At 43.9% G+C, this 18744-nt stretch overlaps 1 protein-coding gene across 2 annotated transcripts in view; it reads left to right on the top strand.

Annotated features, from left to right (window-relative positions):
• The window catches only part of dhx16 (DEAH (Asp-Glu-Ala-His) box polypeptide 16), a 98853-nt gene that overhangs the window by 50368 nt on the left and 29741 nt on the right, over window positions 1-18744 (top strand). For both annotated transcript variants that reach the window (XM_060944275.1, XM_060944274.1), the window contains exons 11-16: window positions 733-943; window positions 1076-1174; window positions 1291-1443; window positions 3599-3739; window positions 10029-10191; window positions 15269-15387. In XM_060944275.1, coding sequence (XP_060800258.1) covers window positions 733-943; window positions 1076-1174; window positions 1291-1443; window positions 3599-3739; window positions 10029-10191; window positions 15269-15387 — 886 coding nt within the window. The remainder of the gene's footprint in view (window positions 1-732; window positions 944-1075; window positions 1175-1290; window positions 1444-3598; window positions 3740-10028; window positions 10192-15268; window positions 15388-18744) is intronic.

Raw genomic sequence — 18744 nt, 5'->3', positions numbered from 1 at the left:
ACAAACGCTTTGTTCCTCGACATAATGTGCATTGCACGTAAACACTCTTGCCTTTTATTTCAAGTAATGAAAAGTAATGGCTGTATTTCCAGTGTGAAAGCGCAGTGTTGGGCTGACCGCTCGCCATCGCTGTGTCTTCTGATTGAAGGAGCGCGCAGTAGTGCGGTAGGCGTGGCCTACCTATGTATGTTGTCCAAATCTACTCTGATTGGCTTACTGTGCCGTTGTCTCGTGTCTCCCCGCCCCACACGAAAGCAGAGTAAAGAAAGGCTGAACGAGCAGCGTGCCAGATGAGAACAGCTTTAATAAAGTAACGCATAGTATTTTATTGTAAGTAACGGGAACGGCGTTATAACGATGTAAAAAGTAATTAGTTAGATTACTCGTTACTAAAAAAAGTAACGCCGTTATTTCTAACGCCGTTATTCCCATCACTGCATGAGACGTGGTGGGATTTGAGGCTACAATTTCAATATTCTCAAAATCACGCTTCAGTGCAGACCATGCTTACATCATTTCCAGATCATACTTACATCCTCAATTTCTCTCGGGATTATTATCGATCGATCGATCGATCGCACTTGTACCGGTCAAGCGAAACGCACACTATTTGGTGAAGGTCTTTGCTGGCATTAGTGCAGATAGGTAAGTATCTGATGAGATAAGATGAGATGATTCTCAGTCATAAACTTTACACCGATTTAATCTGTGCACTTTTGCGCTTCTCTTTAGCGTGATCATCATTGATGAGGCTCACGAGAGGACATTGCACACAGACATACTGTTCGGGCTGATCAAAGACATCGCACGTTTCCGGCCGGACCTGAAGGTGCTGGTTGCTAGTGCTACTCTGGACACAGAGCGTTTCTCCTGTTTCTTCGATGACGCTCCTGTATTCAGGATCCCGGGCCGCAGGTTTCCTGTCGACATCTACTACACCAAGGCACGGGCTGTTCAGTGACAGCGCTCGTTTGCTCTAATGTCGACTTGTATACATGCTACTAGCTCTATAAGTTTTCTGTTTGCATGACTTGGAATTTAAATTAACGTTTACCAGTCAGTGTCTTGTGTTTAGGCCCCTGAGGCTGATTACCTGGAGGCGTGTGTGGTATCGGTACTACAGATTCATGTGACCCAGGCTCCTGGAGACGTCCTCGTGTTCCTCACAGGACAGGTGAGTCTGTCTTAGGATGAACCTTACAACGCAGACCTCCTGAAGGGCGTTGCGCTTTAGTCTCATGCTTCGCTGTCCTTTTATCCCTTTTTAAAAGCTGCTCCCGTGTGTTGTAGGAAGAGATTGAGGCGTGCTGTGAGCTTCTGCAGGAGAGGTGTAGGAGGCTTGGTTCAAAGATCTCTGAGCTTATTGTCCTCCCCATCTACGCCAACCTACCCTCAGACATGCAGGCTAAGATTTTTAACCCCACACCACCTGGAGCTCGCAAGGTACTTTCTCGGACACGTCCTCTATGATTGAGGGTTAGTCACCAAGAGACTATTTGACCCTGATTACAGGTCACAGTTGATTCCGTTTAAGCATAAATCACGTTTCTGCACCAGATGTTTGGGCGAGACTGACAGGTAATGATGTTTTGGGTAGCGAAAATGCTGACCAGGTAAATTCGGACCATGTTTGTTAAACTGTAAATTGGATGAAACTAGATGTAATGATTATACGTTAATAGGAACACCTGTGCATGTTAACATTAAAGGAACAGTCCACCGTATTTCCATAATGAAATATGCTCTTATCTGAATTGAGACGAGCTGCTCCGTACCTCTCCGAGCTTTGCGCGACCTCCCAGTCAGTCAGACGCGCTGTCACTCCTGTTAGCAATGTAGCTAGGCTCAGTATGGCCAACGGTATTTTTTGGGGCTGTAGTTAGATGCGACCAAACTCTTCCGCGTTTTTCCTGTTTACATAGGTTTATATGACCAGTGATATGAAACAAGTTCAGTTACACAAATTGAAACGTGGCGATTTTCTATGCTATGGAAAGTCCGCACTATAATGACAGGCGTACTAACACCTTCTGCGCGCTTCGGCAGCGCATTGATACGGAGCTCAGATATCAATGCGCTGTCGAAGCGCACAGAAGGTGTTAGTACGCCTGTCATTATAGTGCGCACTTTCCATAGCATAGAAAATCGCCACGTTTCAATTTGTGTAACTGAACTTGTTTCATATCACTGGTCATATAAACCTATGTAAACAGGAAAAACGCGGAAGAGTTTGGTCGCATCTAACTACAGCCCCAAAAAATACCATTGGCCATACTGAGCCTAGCTACATTGCTAACAGGAGTGACAGCGCGTCTGACTGCCTGGGAGGTCGCGCAAAGCTCGGAGAGGTACGGAGCAGCTCGTCTCAATTCAGATAAGAGCATATTTCATTATGGAAGTACGGTGGACTGTTCCTTTAAGCCACGCATACAGATAGGAGGCGACAGCGGCCACAGGTTCGCAAAAATAGGACAGTTGAAAATTGGTGTATAAATAAATAAACGAACGTGGTCTTTTGCTAAATCTTCACTTGCGTACTTTCAGTAAGCCTGTGCCCACCGTAGCCTCAGATTCCTGTTCTCGGCTGACAGGAGCGGGATCTGATGTGCTCGTCTTCTGTTGTAGCTCATCCGGCTTTAAGTTTTGACATATTGTGTTTTCTGACATGCTTTTCTGCTCACCCTGGCTGTAAAGAGTGATTATTTGACTTGCCGCCTCCTTCGTGTCAGCTCAAACCCTCTGAGCTGTCTCATCAACAAGGCGTTTCTTTCCACAAAATTGCTGCTAACACAAAGTTGTTTGCTTTTTTACAACATTCTGTGTAAACTCTAGAGGCCGGTGTGTGCGTGCGTGTGTGTGTAAATCCTTGGAGATCAGCCATTTCTGAAATACTCAACGTTCAAATTATCACAGTCTAATTTGCTAGTTTGAGGTTTGTCACGGGGCGGCACGGTGATGTAGTGGTTAGCGCTGTCGCCCCACAGCAAGAAGGTCCGGGTTCGAGCCCCGTGGCCGGCGAGGGCCTTTCTGTGCGGAGTTTGCATGTTCTCCCCGTGTCCGCGTGGGTTTCCTCCGGGTGCTCCGGTTTCCCCCACAGTCCAAAGACATGCAGGTTAGGTTAACTGGTGACTCTAAATTGACCGTAGGTGTGAGTGTGAATGGTTGTCTGTGTCTATGTGTCAGCCCTGTGATGACCTGGCGACTTGTCCAGGGTGTACCCCGCCTTTCGCCCGTAGTCAGCTGGGATAGGCTCCAGCTTGCCTGCGACCCTGTAGAACAGGATAAAGCGGCTACAGATGATGAGATGAGATGAGACGAGGTTTGTCACGTTGGACAGATCTCAAATATAGTCAAAATAATTGTCTCTTAAAAATGCATCCGAATACGATGTGCGTCTCACAAATTGTACGTTTTATACCAGATATAAAAAGAAAATACTGTCATAGAGAATACATTTCTGTAATTATCACTAGCCTGACATTTAATTATGTGTGGCAAATAAAAACAAAAGTGAGACACTGACTCTCAGGATAACAAATAATTTCATTGCAATTGCAAATCATATTCCAAAATATGTCATTCATGATGTATTTCACAGGTTGTGGTAGCCACAAATATAGCAGAAACCTCTCTCACCATTGACGGCATCATCTATGTGATTGACCCTGGCTTCTGCAAACAGAAGAGCTACAATGCCCGAACAGGGATGGAGTCTCTGATTGTTACACCATGCTCACGGGTAAAGGATGTACATCGTTTTGTACTATTTTTGTGTTTAACAAAATTCTCTTTTGCTACAGAATGACTCGTTTTTGAAAAGGAAATAGTTGCACTGAAGTGGTCGTTCCAGTTCTCTGTGCTGGGTATTAACTGGTCTTAGCCAGGGTTTACTATTTAGCAAATGGGAAAAGCTTATAGCTGCCACTTAAACATTGCATGTTTTAACATTTACAATCCTCACCCATTCACCTCAGACTTGCTTGTGGTTTCTGGCGCTATAACATTTTGACTAGGAATTAACTGTCATACACGATTGGGATGATACCGCGAGTTGGCCTAGTGGTTAACGTGTCCGCCTGTCGATCGGGAGATCTATTTACAAGTTCTACTCACAGTCGGGTCATACCAAAGAGCATCATAAAAATGGTGCCTACTGCCGTCTGGCAAGGCACGCGGCAGTAGAGATGCGAGCAGGGAGTCAAACTCTCGCGGTTACCAGAGGACCAGCCCCCCACTGTAACCCTAGCTATGTAATAGGTGAGAGGCAGAGGGCTACGGAAACGGAGATCGGCGCCGCCCTATGCGCCACATGGCGTGGGAAAGGACTTTGACTTTGACAATTGGGATTAACAATTATCTTTCCAGGTGGCACGGTGGTGTAGTGGTTAGCACTGTCACCTCACAGCAAGAAGGTTCTGGGTTCGAGCCCAGCAGCCGACGGGGGTCTTTCTGTGTGGATTTTTCACGTTCTCCCCGTGTCCACGTGGGTTTCCCCCACAGTCATGCAGGTTAGGTTAACTGATGGCTCTAAATTGACCATAGGTGTGAATGTGAGTGTGAATGGTTGTGTCTCTATGCCCATGTTTACATTAGACCGTATCAGCAGATCATCAGATTAACGTTTTTAAAACGATTAGTGTGCACACAGCAACACCAATACACGATTCGCGTGCACATAGCAACGCCAATACACGGATACGCTCGGCTCCGCAGGCATCCTGCGCTCCAAATCACTCCGCCCTGAACAGCGAGTGCCCTCCGGAGGGTGCGCACTCCGGCCTTGCACAGCTCACAGAGCGCGCGAGTGAAGTGCACAAGCTGTGATTCGGGACTGAGCCGCTGTGTGTGTGATCCCAGCGCATATCACTTACCACTTGCAAGTGGAAGGATGGCAAGCCTAAAGACAATCATAACTACACAATGGGCAGTATTTGCATCAGTATTTGCAGTATTTTCATACTTTTATACTCTTTAATGAAAGGTGATACAAGGCGGAAGTCCGCGCCGTTTTTCAGCAGTCGCGTCACATGACCAACGCCAGCGAATCAGGAAGGTGGATGTCACAGTGACGTTGTCCAATGAGACGCCAGCTAGAGCTCAGCACAGCGTATCCGCGTATTCTGAATGTTTACACAGCACCGGAGCTGACACGATCTGGATTGAATACGTGGACCCTGGTGGATTCCCGTTTCCCGGCGTTTCCAGGCGGTTTAATGTAAACGGACAGTGCATCCGCGAAGAAAACGAGACAGATACGGTCTAATGTAAACTTGGCCTAAATGTCAGCCCTACGATGACCTGGCGACTTGTCCAGGATGTACCCCATAGTCAGCTGGGATAGGCTCCAGCTTGGCTGCGACCCTGCACAGGATACGCAGTTACGGATAATGGATGGATGGAATTATCTTTCCTGTTTGCCACTTTCATAATTGTAACAATAGCCTAGAAATGTACAGTATCAGTCAACGGTTTGGACACAGCTACTCATTCATAGTTTTTTTTTAATTTTTTTTTTTATGCCTCCGCCACTGTAAGGTGCAGGAGGCATTATGTTTTTGGGTTGTCCGTCTGTCCGTCCATGCGTGCGTCCGTCCCGAAACTTTGTGAACGCGATATCTCAAAGGCTAATGAAAGGAATTTCACCAAACTTTCACCATTTGTGCGCTTTGGGACAAACATGAACTGATTAGATTTTGAGATCAAAAGGTCTAAGGTCAAGGTCGCTGTGAGGTCAAATGTCTGTCCGAAAACATTGTGAACACACTATCTCCAAGGCGAATGAAAGGAATTTCACCAAACTTTCACTATTTGTGCATTTGGGGACAAAGATAAACTGATTAGATTTTGAGATCAAAAGGTCTAAGGTCAAGGTCACTGTGAGGTCAAATGTCTGTCTGAAAACCTTGTGAACACAATATCTCCAAGGCTGATACAAGTAATTTCACCAGGTCACGATTACTGTGAGGTCAAATGTCCATCCCCAAATCACAACTTAATAAGGCGTGTAGTCTACCGGGCGGAGGCATCCCCATCGACGCCGTTGGCTTCGAGTTCTATCTAGTTTTTTTTTTCCTCCCCCCGTATTTTGACTATTTTCTACATTCCAGAACAATACTGAAAACATCAAAACTATGAAAGAACATATGGAACATGTATGGAATTCCCATATGTGTGAAACAAAAAGTGTTAAAACCAAAAACAAGAGATGTTTCATAGTTTAGATTCTTCAAAGCAGACAGCGTTTACCTTGATGATGCTTTGCATGCTATAGAGGATGTGCAGTCACGTGACCCGCACGTGTGTACTTCGCCATATTGGACGGCTTCATGATTGTTTACCTTGCGCGAGCATAATGGATCCAGGGAGTAATCCCCAAGAAAATTCGGAAAATACCCCATCTACATCGCGCGATAACTTGTCTAAGTTTGTTCAGCATCTTGAAGGTGACGTGAGGCAGCGTTACGTGGAAAAGTGTTCCAGGTTGGGGATTGCAGATCCGTACAACTTGCCGCAATCCTTGTTCAGGGAAATTCGGAGCTGCGGTGCCAGCGATTTGCCCGATCTGGCCTACCACGACATTTACAATTTTCTTGTTAATCGTGAATCGTGTTACACTGGCAAAGCCCTCAAAGCTTACAAGAGCCTGGAAGCTTATAAATATTTTGTTGCGGGATGGGTATCCCAACTATACCTCTGGAAGGTTCCGAAGAAGAATGTCTACTTGATAACCTCACGGGTAAGTGGCATTAAGACGTTTATCATAAAGAGACTATGCAGGACGTTTTATCGTAAGAATGTTCGAAATCTAAACTCAGTTCCAGATAATGACAGGGTTGTAAATATGTATGTTTTTGTCTGAAAAAAAAAATCACAAATCGCCGACTATGCAGTTATCATTCAATCCGAAAATCAACTTAACAGATGTACTAGGAGTATTGAATTAGAAGATTACACCTACCTGATATGAAGTGTTCACTACAAATTCGGCTGGTAGAACTGGGGTACCAGTTTTCTCTTCGCACAGCGGACACCCATTTTGCGCGTCTCTCCTCGTCTGCGGGGAATCTATAAAATGACAGGCCCTCCTTTTGGCCCTGTCTATTGGTACAACCAAATGCTGAACAAGATATAACCATTCTCGAAAGATCTACTCCCACACACTTGATAATTAGAACGGGTTCGTCTAAGTTCTATGCGCGGCCTTGCCGTCCAAGATGGCAGATAAACAAATATCATGTGACCTCGTGACGTCACGTGCACGCCCTCTATTGGCACTATCTTCACCAGCTTCATGAGGTCGTCACCTGGAATGCTTTTCAATTAACAGGTGTGCCTTGTCAAAAGATATTTTGTGCAATTTTTTGCCTTCGTAATGCGTTCGAGATCAAACAGTAAATAGTCAATAATAAAAATACAGTAAATAGTTCTCTTCCACAACTGTAGTCATCCATATTATGTCAAGAACCGCTCAACTAAGTAAAGAGAAACGACATCCATCGTTACTTTAAGACAAGATTTTTTTTTTTTAATTAATAAAAATAAAGAAAAAACATCGAATTCAAAGATGTTTCCAAACTTTTGACTGGTCCTGTATATACATAGCCAATTATTAGCGCTGACCAGAGGTTACTGTAGTAAATAAAGAATGTATTATTCTGTACTAATGTGTTGAAACTTCTGTAATCTGTGACACACTGTATTGATGGTGGATAGTGATTTAAGACTACGTTCAGACTGCACCCTGAAACGACCCATATCCGATTTTTTTGCCCATATGCGACATGTATCCGATTTGTTATTGACAATCTGAACGACACAGATCCGATTTTTTCACATGCGACCCAGGCCGCTTGGATATGTGGTCCTAATTCCGATGCATATCCGTTATTTTCACATGCGACTGCAGTCTGACCGGACAGGTCGCATTCATGCGACCTACACGTCATCAACAAGAGACAAACGTCACTATTCTGCGTTGGCTAATCCCGCCTCTTTGGTGGAAAACAACAACATTTGTACAGTTTTCAGAATTTAAATAGACTTTTATAGAATTGATCAAGCTAATGGTGGATTTGGTAGGGACCTGGATGTTGATCTGTTAGCCTGATTAAATAAAACAGTTTCTATAACTGATTTATAACTTAAACCATCCTGTATTACAAGATTATAAGATTATTCTGGAAATTTCCAGTAATTTGACACCTTCGGTCTCATTAGTCTGCTGCCCACATTAATCAGATTATTGTGTGAGTTCCGCCGCCGCCACAAAAACCACATCGCCAGGTCTCGCCTCATCTCCATGCTTTACTTGCAAACTTGAAGCGTGTGCTTTTTTTTTTGTTTACGTATTACGTAGATGTGCTTATTACGTGTCAATTTGCGCATGCGGGACACTTTTGGGTCATTTTCCGTTCATATTGGAGATCGCATACAAGTCTCATATAATTGGTAATGTGAACGGCCTAACAAAAAAATCGGATTTCACAACAAATCGGATATGGGTCGTTTCAGGTTGCAGTCTGAACGTAGTGTTAGACTGTGATTGTTTACTCCTGATCAGTTTAAATTATGCATTCAATTTAATTTTTGCTAAAATGTTCGCAAAACGGGGGTGTCGTGGCTCGGGTGGATGGGGCGCCATACCGTGGGTCTGGGGACCCGGGTTCGATTCCGGCCCGAGGTCGTTTCCTGATCCCTCCCCGTCTCTCTTTCCCGCTCATTTCCTGTCTCTGCACTGTCCTATCCAATAAAGGTGCAAAAAAAAGCCCCAAAAAAATCTTTAAAAAAAAAAAAATGTTCGCAAAACATACTGAAGCTGGAATAATTATTTATATCAATCTTTTATGTTATTATTAGTGCTGTCAAAAATGTCGCGTTATTAACGCTTTAACTTGACTCAATTTTAACGGCGATAATTTTTTTATCGCGAGATTAACGCTCTGTGACATGATGTAGGTTTTTCATAAGCTTTTGAAACTGCCAGGAACTTGGAACAGAGACAAACGATAGCAGCTAGACTGTAATGCCCCACACAGCCAGAGTCCTCTACCCTCCCCAAAGAACCAGCGCGGGCAGGGCGCGCTAGTAGAGATGGGATTTATGGCTCTTTGATGGGATCCGCATCTTTGTGATCCGTTCTTTGAAAAGAGCCGTTCAAAAGACTGGCTCATTTGGCTCTTTTTAAATATTTATTCAGTTTTAAGAAGACAGCGTCTAAAGAAGCCAGATCCCTCTGAACTGTAAACTCAATGCTATCCCAGAAATCCTTCCTGTAATATGCAAATTTGGCCGCCTCTGATTGGACAGTGCGACGCATCAACAGGCAGAAAGTGTAAAAGTACAAAATGTGTTAAGTGAGCTGAAACAGTAAAGATCAGATTCAATGCAATATTTATCAACGAACAACTTAAAGTTAATATAATAGTGTACTTTATATTATAATCAAGCATGTCAAGCCTACCGTCACTGTGTAACCTGTCTCTCTGAGTTGTAGACTAACTCAAGCAGTAGATCACTTCACTCATGGTTCTCTTGTTAGTCTCGGGACGAAGAGCCCCGGTGCTCAGCTTAGGTTTCAGTTTGCAGTGGCTGTGTCAAGACGTGTTATGCTTTGCAATAAGAAAAACATTGGTACAAAACAAGCCCATTCACTTTTTTATGCTGGTAAGAGAATTACAATGGTTTTTCGTGTGACAAAAATGTGCGATTAAATTGCGATTAATCGCGAGTTAACTATGACAGTCACGACTTTAATCGCGATTAAATATTTTAATCACTTGACAGCACTAGTTATTATTTTATAATACAACGTAATGATCTAGTCACTCAGTTTGCACTATGCTAAACTGGAGGCTATGACTGCAAGGCTGGCTTACTTTTTAACCACATTAACCTAGTTACTCCAGCCGCAGATTCTGAACACCAAATACATCTGGGCTGCTTGACCGCATTATTGATTGAACTACTTTTTTAAAATAGCAAGTTCTCTGATTTTCCTTTAGTGCTGTTAAACCCCACTTTTCTGACAGGCCTCAGCCAATCAACGGGCAGGCCGAGCCGGTCGCGTCGCTGCAGGCAGATGTTTCAGGCTTTATACAGCCTGGGCCTTCAAACACGAGATGGAGGAAACCACAGTTCCTGAAATCCAGAGGACCAACCTGGGCAATGTGGTCCTGCTCCTGAAGAGTCTGGGTATGGCTGGAAATGCATTGTTCGGCTTAATGATAAATATTTTACAAGGAGTAGTGGCTGAAAGCACTTACAGTTTGTCCAAATTGTTTTTCTTTAAGTAAGTCTTTAAATAGCATTGTTTGCCAAATTGTCAGAAGTAAATACCGCATACATCAGCGTTCAAGCAGTTTGATGAGATTTCTCATATTGAGCAGCTTCTTTATTGTTTAGCGTCACTGTGTGCTCCACTTCCAGTTTTTCATGTTGTTGGTTAAGCGCACTCGTCATTAACGCGGAACAGCTCGATGTTGGCATTCCTTCTTATGTGCTGATTGGCTAAGTCATGCAGCGCACAGAGCAGATATTATGATGAGACTTAATTTGGAAGCAGTGTGGCACATATCTGAAATGCATGCTGAACTGGACTCGGAGCGTTGTTTATTTCAAAACACTTCAAAGAATGTTTAACAAAACTTTCCATTGCAAAGAATGGGACCAGACCGATTCTCCAGCAATGTATGTACAGTCAAAGTAAAAAGTATGTGAACCCTTTGGAATTATCTGGTTTTCTGCATGAATTGGTAATAAAAAGTGATCCGATCTTCATCCAAGTCACAAGATGTACACAACGAGCTTAAGCCAATAACACAAAAAAAATGTGTACTTTTTCATGACTTCATTATACAAATGCATTCAACATTCACAGTAGTGGTGGAAAAAGTAAGTGAACCTTTGGGTTTAATAACTGGTTGACCCTCCTTTGGCAGCAATGACCTCAACCAGGCGCTTCCTGTAACTGCAGATCAGACCTGCACATCGTGCAGGGGGAATTTTAGCCCGTTCTTCCCTGTAGAACTGCCTTAACTCTTCCATATTCTTAGGTTGTCTTCTGTTACCCCTTTTCCACCAAATCAGTTCCAGGGCTGGTTCAGGGCCGGTGCTGGTTCACATCTCGTTCAACTTGCGAGCGAGCCAGCTGAGAACCAGTTTGCTTGTCCATAGCTCGCGGTGCTAAGGGAAGCAACGTCATTACGTCGCTGTATATGTCAGTTACGTCGTTGTATACGTCAGTTACATCGCTACGTTTGCATAAACCTTGGCGCGAATATCGAAGCAAAAACAACGCGGAAGAAGCAGCAGCAGCAACAATAATAATAATGGATGACTTCGCGTTTGTACAGCTGCTGCTTCTCGTCGCTTAAAAATGGCGATCTTTCACGGTCTTGTTATTGTTGTTGGTCTTAACAACTCCGCCCCCCCGCTAATGTAAGCGGTTCTTTCCTCTGGCCCAGCAGAGAGTTGGTGCTAGCCTGGAACCGGTTCTTCTGGCCCAGAGCCAGTTCTTTGTCAGTGGAAACAGAAAACCCGGTTCCAAACTAAGCACTGGCCCTGAACCAGCCCTGGAACTGCTTTGGTGGAAAAGGGGCATATGTATGGCTGTCTTCAAGTCATTCCACAGCATCTCAATAGGATTGAGATCTGGGCTCTGACTAGGCCACTCCAAAAGTACCCCTTTTCCATCAAATCAGTTCCAGGGCTGGTTCGGGGCCGGTGCTGGTTCACAACTCGTTCAACTTGCGAGCCAGCTGAGAACCAGTTTGCTTTTCCATAGCTCGCGGCGCCACGTCATTACATCGCTGTATATGTCATTACGTCGCTGTATACGTCAGTTACGTCGCTACGTTTGCTTAAACCTTGGCGCGAATATCGAAGCAAAAACAACGCGGAAGAAGCAGCAGCAACAACAACAACAATAATAATAATGGATGACTTCGCGTTTGTACAGCTGCTGCTTCTCATCGCTTAAAAATGGCGATCTTTCACGGTCTTGTTATTGTTGTTGGTCTTAACAACTCCGCCCCCCCGCTGACGTAAGCGGTTCTTTCCTCTGGCCCAGCAGAGAGTTGGTGCTAGCCTGGAACCGGTTTTTCTGGCCCCAGAGCCAGTTCTTTGTCAGTGGAAACAGAAAACCCGGTTCCAAACTAAGCACTGGCCCCGAACCAGCCCTGGAACTGCTTTGGTGGAAAAGGGGCAAAGGTGGATTTTGTTCTTCTGAAACCACTGATCACCCCAACGACTCTCTAGGCCCTTCACATCCAGCCCCCAGTGACCCACCAACAGGATGACTTAACGACCCCTTAGGATTGCTTTTCATCCATGAGAGGATAAATACCTGATACTCCCTATTAGTCAGACAGAACTGAAGAAACTTTTCGGATGAGAGGTGAAACGTCTTCAAGAATCTTCAAGCAAGTCCAGTTGCTCTCTTTTACCGCCCACAGTTTACTATGACCTGGATGACTGAGAATCTTCACAGACATTCTGAAATTATTGTGCTGTGGATTTGCTGCGATGTTTGGGGTCTTATTGTCCTGTTGCATCACCCAGCCTCTTCTGAGCTTCAGTTAACGGACAGACACCCTCACATTATCCTGGAGAATTTGTTGATAAATTTAGGAATTAATTTCCCCCTCAATGATGGCAAGCTGTCCAGGCCCTGACGCAGCAAAGCAGGCCCAAATCACGATGTTCCCTCCACCATACTTTACTGTAAGGATGATGTTTTGATGTTGATATGCAGTGCCCTTTTTACATCAAATGGAGTTCTGCTTGTTCCTCCCAAATAGTTCAATTTTGGTTTCATCACTCCACAAAACATTTTCCCAGTACTATTGTGGAGTGTCCAAGTGCTGTTTTGCAAAATTCAGGCATGCAGCAATGTTGTTTTTTGACAGCAGTGGCTTTCTTCTTGGTGTCCTGCCATGGACTCCTTTCTTGTTCAATGTTTTGCGTATTGTTGAATCATGAACAGAGATGTTAGCCAGTTCTAATGACCTCTTCAAGTCTTTCGCTGTCACTCTAGGGTTCTTCTTTACCTCATTAATGATTTTTCGTTGTGCTCTTGGGGTCATCTTGGCGGGGCGTCCACTTCTAGGCAGAGTAGCCACAATACCTAATCGTCTCCATTTATAGAGGATGTGCAGTCACGTGACCCGCACGTGTGTACTCCGCCATATTGGACGGCATCAGGATTGTTTACCTTGTGCAAGCGTAATGGATCCAGGGAGTAATCCCCAAGAAAATTCAGAAAATACCCCATCTACATCGCGCGATTACTTGTCTAAGTTTGTTCAGCATCTTGAAGGTGACGTGAGGCAGCGTTACGTGGAAAAGTGTTCCAGGTTGGGGATTGCAAATCCTTGTTCAGGGAAATTCGGAGCTGCGGTGCCGGCGATTTGCCCGATCTGGCCTACCACAACATTAACAATTTTCTTGTTAATCGTGAATCGTGTTACACTGGCAAAGCCCTCAAAGCTTACAAGAGCCTGGAAGCTTATAAATATTTTGTTGCGGGATGGGTATCCCAACTATACCTCTGGAAGGTTCCGAAGAAGAATGTCTACTTGATAACCTCACGGGTAAGTGGCATTAAGACGTTTATCATAAAGAGACTATGCAGGACGTTTTATCGTAAGAATGTTCGAAATCTAAACTCAGTTCCAGATAATGACAGGGTTGTAAATATGTATGTTTTTGTCTGAAAAACAGTAAATCAGAAAGCTGCACACGTTTGCGCAGAAGCTGCGCAAATGTGCGCAGCTTTCTGATTTACTGTTTTCTTCTCATACTTATACTTCCTGTTTCATGGACTGTAACGGCATTTGCTCATTTAGTAATTTTAATACAGAATTTACTTTGATGAAATTATTCAAACACTCCAACGCCCCCCCTAAAAAAAAAAATCGGATCTGCACGATTCAGCCGTGAAAAAGGCGGCATCCGCCGTTTGCATCCCTGTTTAAACTCATAGGTTAACTGACTTTAACCGGCTAATAAGGCTCGGTGGTCGGTCAAGATTTTTTTTAGTTTTCACCATCCCCACTATGGATTGGCCTTTCAAAGGCATATATGAGCCAAAAAGATAAAATATTGTCATAGACTAGGCCAGGGTAGTAGGGCTAGGCATAGCCATTTTAAACGTTACAGACTGTCTAGTTTCTAAGTATGCAGTTATCATTCAATCCGAAAATCAACTTAACAGATGTACTAGGAGTATTGAATTAGAAGATTACACCTACCTGATATGAAGTGTTCACTACAAATTCGGCTGGTAGAACTGGGGTACCAGTTTTCTCTTCGCACAGCGGACACCCATTTTGCGCGTCTCTCCGCGTCTGCGGGGAATCTATAAAATGACGGGCCCTCCTTTTGGCTCTGTCTATTGGTACAACCAAATGCTGAACAAGATATAACCATTCTCGAAAGATCTACTCCCACACACTTGATAATTAGAACGGGTTCGTCTAAGTTCTATGCGCGGCCTTGCCGTCCAAGATGGCAGATAAACAAATATCACGTGACCTCGTGACGTCACGTGCACGCTCTCTATAGACAACTTGCCTGACAGTAGACTGATGAATACCTAAAATCTTTGAGATGACTTTGTAACCCTTTCCAGCCTTATGTAAGTTAACAGTTCTTGATCTTGGGTCTTCAGATAGCTCTTTTGTGCGAGGCGTGATTCTCATTTGGATATGCTTCTTGTCAAAAGTTCAAACTCGAACTTTTCAGGGGTTTTCATCAACCAGAGTAATTCTAGGCCGCACCTCTGAACCCGTTTCATTAAATGGAGCCCAGGTGTGCTACATTCTGACTGCAATGAGCTTTTTAAAAAGTCATTAGCTTCGGGTTCACTTATTTTTCCAACCTTCAGTTTCACAGTTTGAATGGTTTCTTCAATATGGTCAAACATTCTTTGAAAATCTGTGTATCTTTAGTTCTAGGAGACCGTCTTTGTTCATTATTGTGACTTGTATGAAGATATGACCATGTTTTATATGGGAATTAGACGTAAATATAGAAAATTCCAAGGGGTTCACAAACTTTTTACTTTGACTGTATATAAGACAGCTTTTAACATAAGGAAAGTGTGCCAACTTCAGCATGATTCAGCAGCACAGGATTACGCAATGTTCCAATGTCAATGACGGCATACTTTAATAGTTTGCATAGACTGATGGACAAAGGTTGATATGGATTTTCTGCAAACTCATTGTTTTTATCTGTAAATAATCATACGGTGTACATATAATTGCAGGCATAAACGACCTGATCCATTTTGACTTCATGGACCCGCCTCCACACGAAACCCTGGTGCTGGCTCTTGAGCAGCTCTACGCCCTGGGTGCCCTTAACCACCTTGGAGAACTCACTAAGGTACATCAGCGTTCATCTGTCTCTTTTTCATCCGTCTCTAAATAATAATAATAATAATAATAATAATTTCAATTTATATAGCGCCTTTCACAAACCCAAGGACGCTTTACACAGGAGTTACACACAAAAAAACCCCACGCACATTCGGAAGAGTAGTGTGAGGTAAAGAGGAAAGTTTTCAGATTAGCTTTGAAGGAAGAAAGAGTGGAACAGTCACGAAGTGATTGTGGTAGTGAATTCCAAAGTTTAGGAGCAGCAACACTGAATGATCTGCCACCCATAGATGCCAGTTTAAAACGTGGGACAGTCAAAAGTCCACAGACAGAAGATCTGAGGGAGCGGGAGGGACAGTCCAAATGAATTAGCTCACAGAGATAGGAAGGGACGAAAACATGAAGAGTTTTATAAGTTAGTAGCAGGATTTTGTATTTAATCCGACAGATAACCGGCAGCCAGTGCAGTTGCTGTAAAACAGGAGTGATGCGAGCCCTGCACTCGGTGAGTGTGAGGACTCTAGCTGTTGAGTTTTGGACGTACTGCAGGCGGTTGAGCAATGAACGAATGAACCCTTTATTATCACTGTTGCCAGTGAAATTGACCATCAACCTGTCCCTACAGAGGGAACAGGACAGGAAAACAGGGATAAAAGAAAAGGAAACACGATAATAACATGAGGAGAGATGAGGAAAAAAGAACACCCCCCACTATGTTTCTGTCAGGAGTACAGTGTGGGAGCATTTAAAAACCTCCGCACATAAACATATAATAACACAGCACACAATAACTAGTCTGGCTAACGCAACTTCAAAGCTCTGCGAGCATTTGGTCTGGCATAGATATTAAGCCCAACCGTTTCCCAAAGCGCGTGGTTGACCCGCCTCCCTGAAATGCCTCAGTTTGCTACTGGTCGAAGCCAGAAAAGGCTGTGACGAAGCTTAAGCCAATCACATCACTCTTTCCTCTGACGTATGTGACGCGACGGAAACTGCTTGAGTAACAGGAAGAAGAAGGAGGAGCTGAAGAGGAAGATAATAACACGAGCAGAAATGGAGAGAAACTTCCCGTTGAATGCTTTCAATACAGCATCTACCGCTGTGTCAAAGGCTTGCCGCTGCTCCATGTTCGTAATGTTTCTAGTGAATGAAGCGCTTCCGGCATAGATTCTGTAAACAATCTATGGCTTCCGGTCGCAGTTCTGCTACGTCACTGCCTTGAACACGCCTCTACCCAGGGCCGTTGGAGATGCTCAAAGTTGATTGGCTCCCGATTTTTCGGGAGCTTGGAAGAGCTGGAGATAGCTTGCCTTGCCAGACTAAGTTCGCAACAGGCCCCCGTGTTGCGTCACACTTAGGATGGGCGGGCCCAGGCTACACAATAACACAAGTACACTTTAAAACACAGGACTTGAGGGGGGGGAAGGAGGGGTAGGAGGGGAGTAGGTAGAGGTAACCCAGCGCAAGCAAGCAGCCGTCCGCTCCTGCAGCCATGAAGGCGCTGGTCACGCACCCGCTTGTCACACTGGGGGTGAAAATGGCAACCGCGGAAAGTTGATGCGACCGCCTTCCGTGGAAGCATGGAGAGAAAAAAAAATGTGTCAGGGAGACCATAAAAGAGAGAATTGCAATAGTCAAGACGAGAAAAGATAAACGCATTGACCAACATTTTGGCATCAGTTTCAAAGAGAAGAGGGCAGAGACGTGCAATATTGCAGCGGTGAAAGAAAGCATTCTTAGTGATGAGTTTAAAATGGTTCAAACGTAAGGGTGGAGTCAAAGAGAACGCCAAGGTTTTTTATAACTTGGGAAGGACTTGTAGATACGCCATCAACGTCAATAGTGAAATTGGAGAAGTTCAAAACCTGTCTTTTGGTACCTACTAATAGAACCTCCATTTTGCTAGCATTTAAAGTGCATATCACGGGTAAATTCAGGAGCAAGATCAATATAATTCTCCTATTTTATATTAAACTTTGGTCAAATATCTGTAACATTCTGCATTCTCTGCAATTTTTTTTTTTACCTTGCGCAATACCAGAAAAATTCAGTTGAAATCAAGCCATTTGAGGCGAATTGGTCCGCCTCTGAAAAAACTTGGCATTTGGATTTCCCGGCAAGCATTGATTTTTGTGACGTCGCGTACAGGACGCCTCCTTCTGAATCCTACGTCAGCGCTGGTTTGTTTATGAGAAAACGACCTGGTGGTTTTCTGCAAATTTCTTCAACGTTATCACGTAATTATTAAAATGGTTAACAGATGTATCGTAGGAGGGTGTAGCAACACCAATCTTGATGGGATTAGTACTCATCGTTTTCCAAAAGACCGGACAATGAGAGAGAAATGGGAGCGCTTGGTCTACACAGGCTGTGCACTGAAACCGTGCAAGGCTCGCGCAGCCTGCTGGCGCTGCCGCAGGTGATGTCACGAATCTGGCTCTAGACTCCCTTGGGATTTTTCCAGACGCGTTTTGTTATTTTATTTTTTTCTGCTGTAGCAGATGTAACCGGGTACCATTTTTATGATGGTCTTTGGTATGACCCGACCGTGAATAGAACTCGCGACCTCTCGATTGAGAGGCCGACATGCTAACCACTAGGCCATAGGTGGCCAACCCGCGGCTCGCGAGCCGCATGCGGCTCTTTGCCTGGTGTCATGCGGCTCTCACCTTCACGTCCAAGTTGGTGTTTGTTTGTGGTTTTATGTGCGTTTTCGCTTCACTGAAGTTAATTACGGTTATTTTATTAAAGGTGCTTCGCTTGGTTTCATTACGGTATTTTCACATCATGACAAATGCGCAGGTGCGTGAGATGATATGCTAAATTTCAGATCTCAAAATGGCAGGGAAAAAATGCACTTCAAAAAGAAAATATGAAGATGAAAACAGGACGTTTTTAACAGAGTGGGAGGATTTATATTTTTTCGTTGAACGTTATGGCAAGCCATTCTGCCTTCTATGTCAGTCGTCATTGTCGCATTTCAAGGCTTCAAATCTTCAGCGTCACTTCAGCTCACTACATGCTAAAATCGACCAGGACTTTCCGAAAGGGAGTGAACTTCGTAAACACAAGTTAATCACGTTAAAAAGTCAATCACAAAAGCAGGTACAGCTCTTCAAAAAATTTACAAAACAATCAGAGACAGTAACACATACTGTTTGAGGAAATTAAATTAGCACTTTGTAATTTCCATTTTCTGACTGACTGTATTTATTTGAATACTTATTTATTTGAATGCAGGTCTTGTGGAGGTCATGCAATTGAGAATTCAAGCTGAATCAAAATGGCTTTTGCATTTTCGATGTTAAACAGGTAACTCCAAAATGCACTAGAATACAGGAAATTGCATCTAAGAAATCCAAAA

This window comes from Neoarius graeffei, chromosome 17 (assembly GCF_027579695.1).
Source record: "Neoarius graeffei isolate fNeoGra1 chromosome 17, fNeoGra1.pri, whole genome shotgun sequence".
In the NCBI taxonomy this organism is placed as follows: Eukaryota; Metazoa; Chordata; class Actinopteri; order Siluriformes; family Ariidae; genus Neoarius; species Neoarius graeffei.
This window is presented reverse-complemented; position numbering and strand designations above follow the sequence as displayed.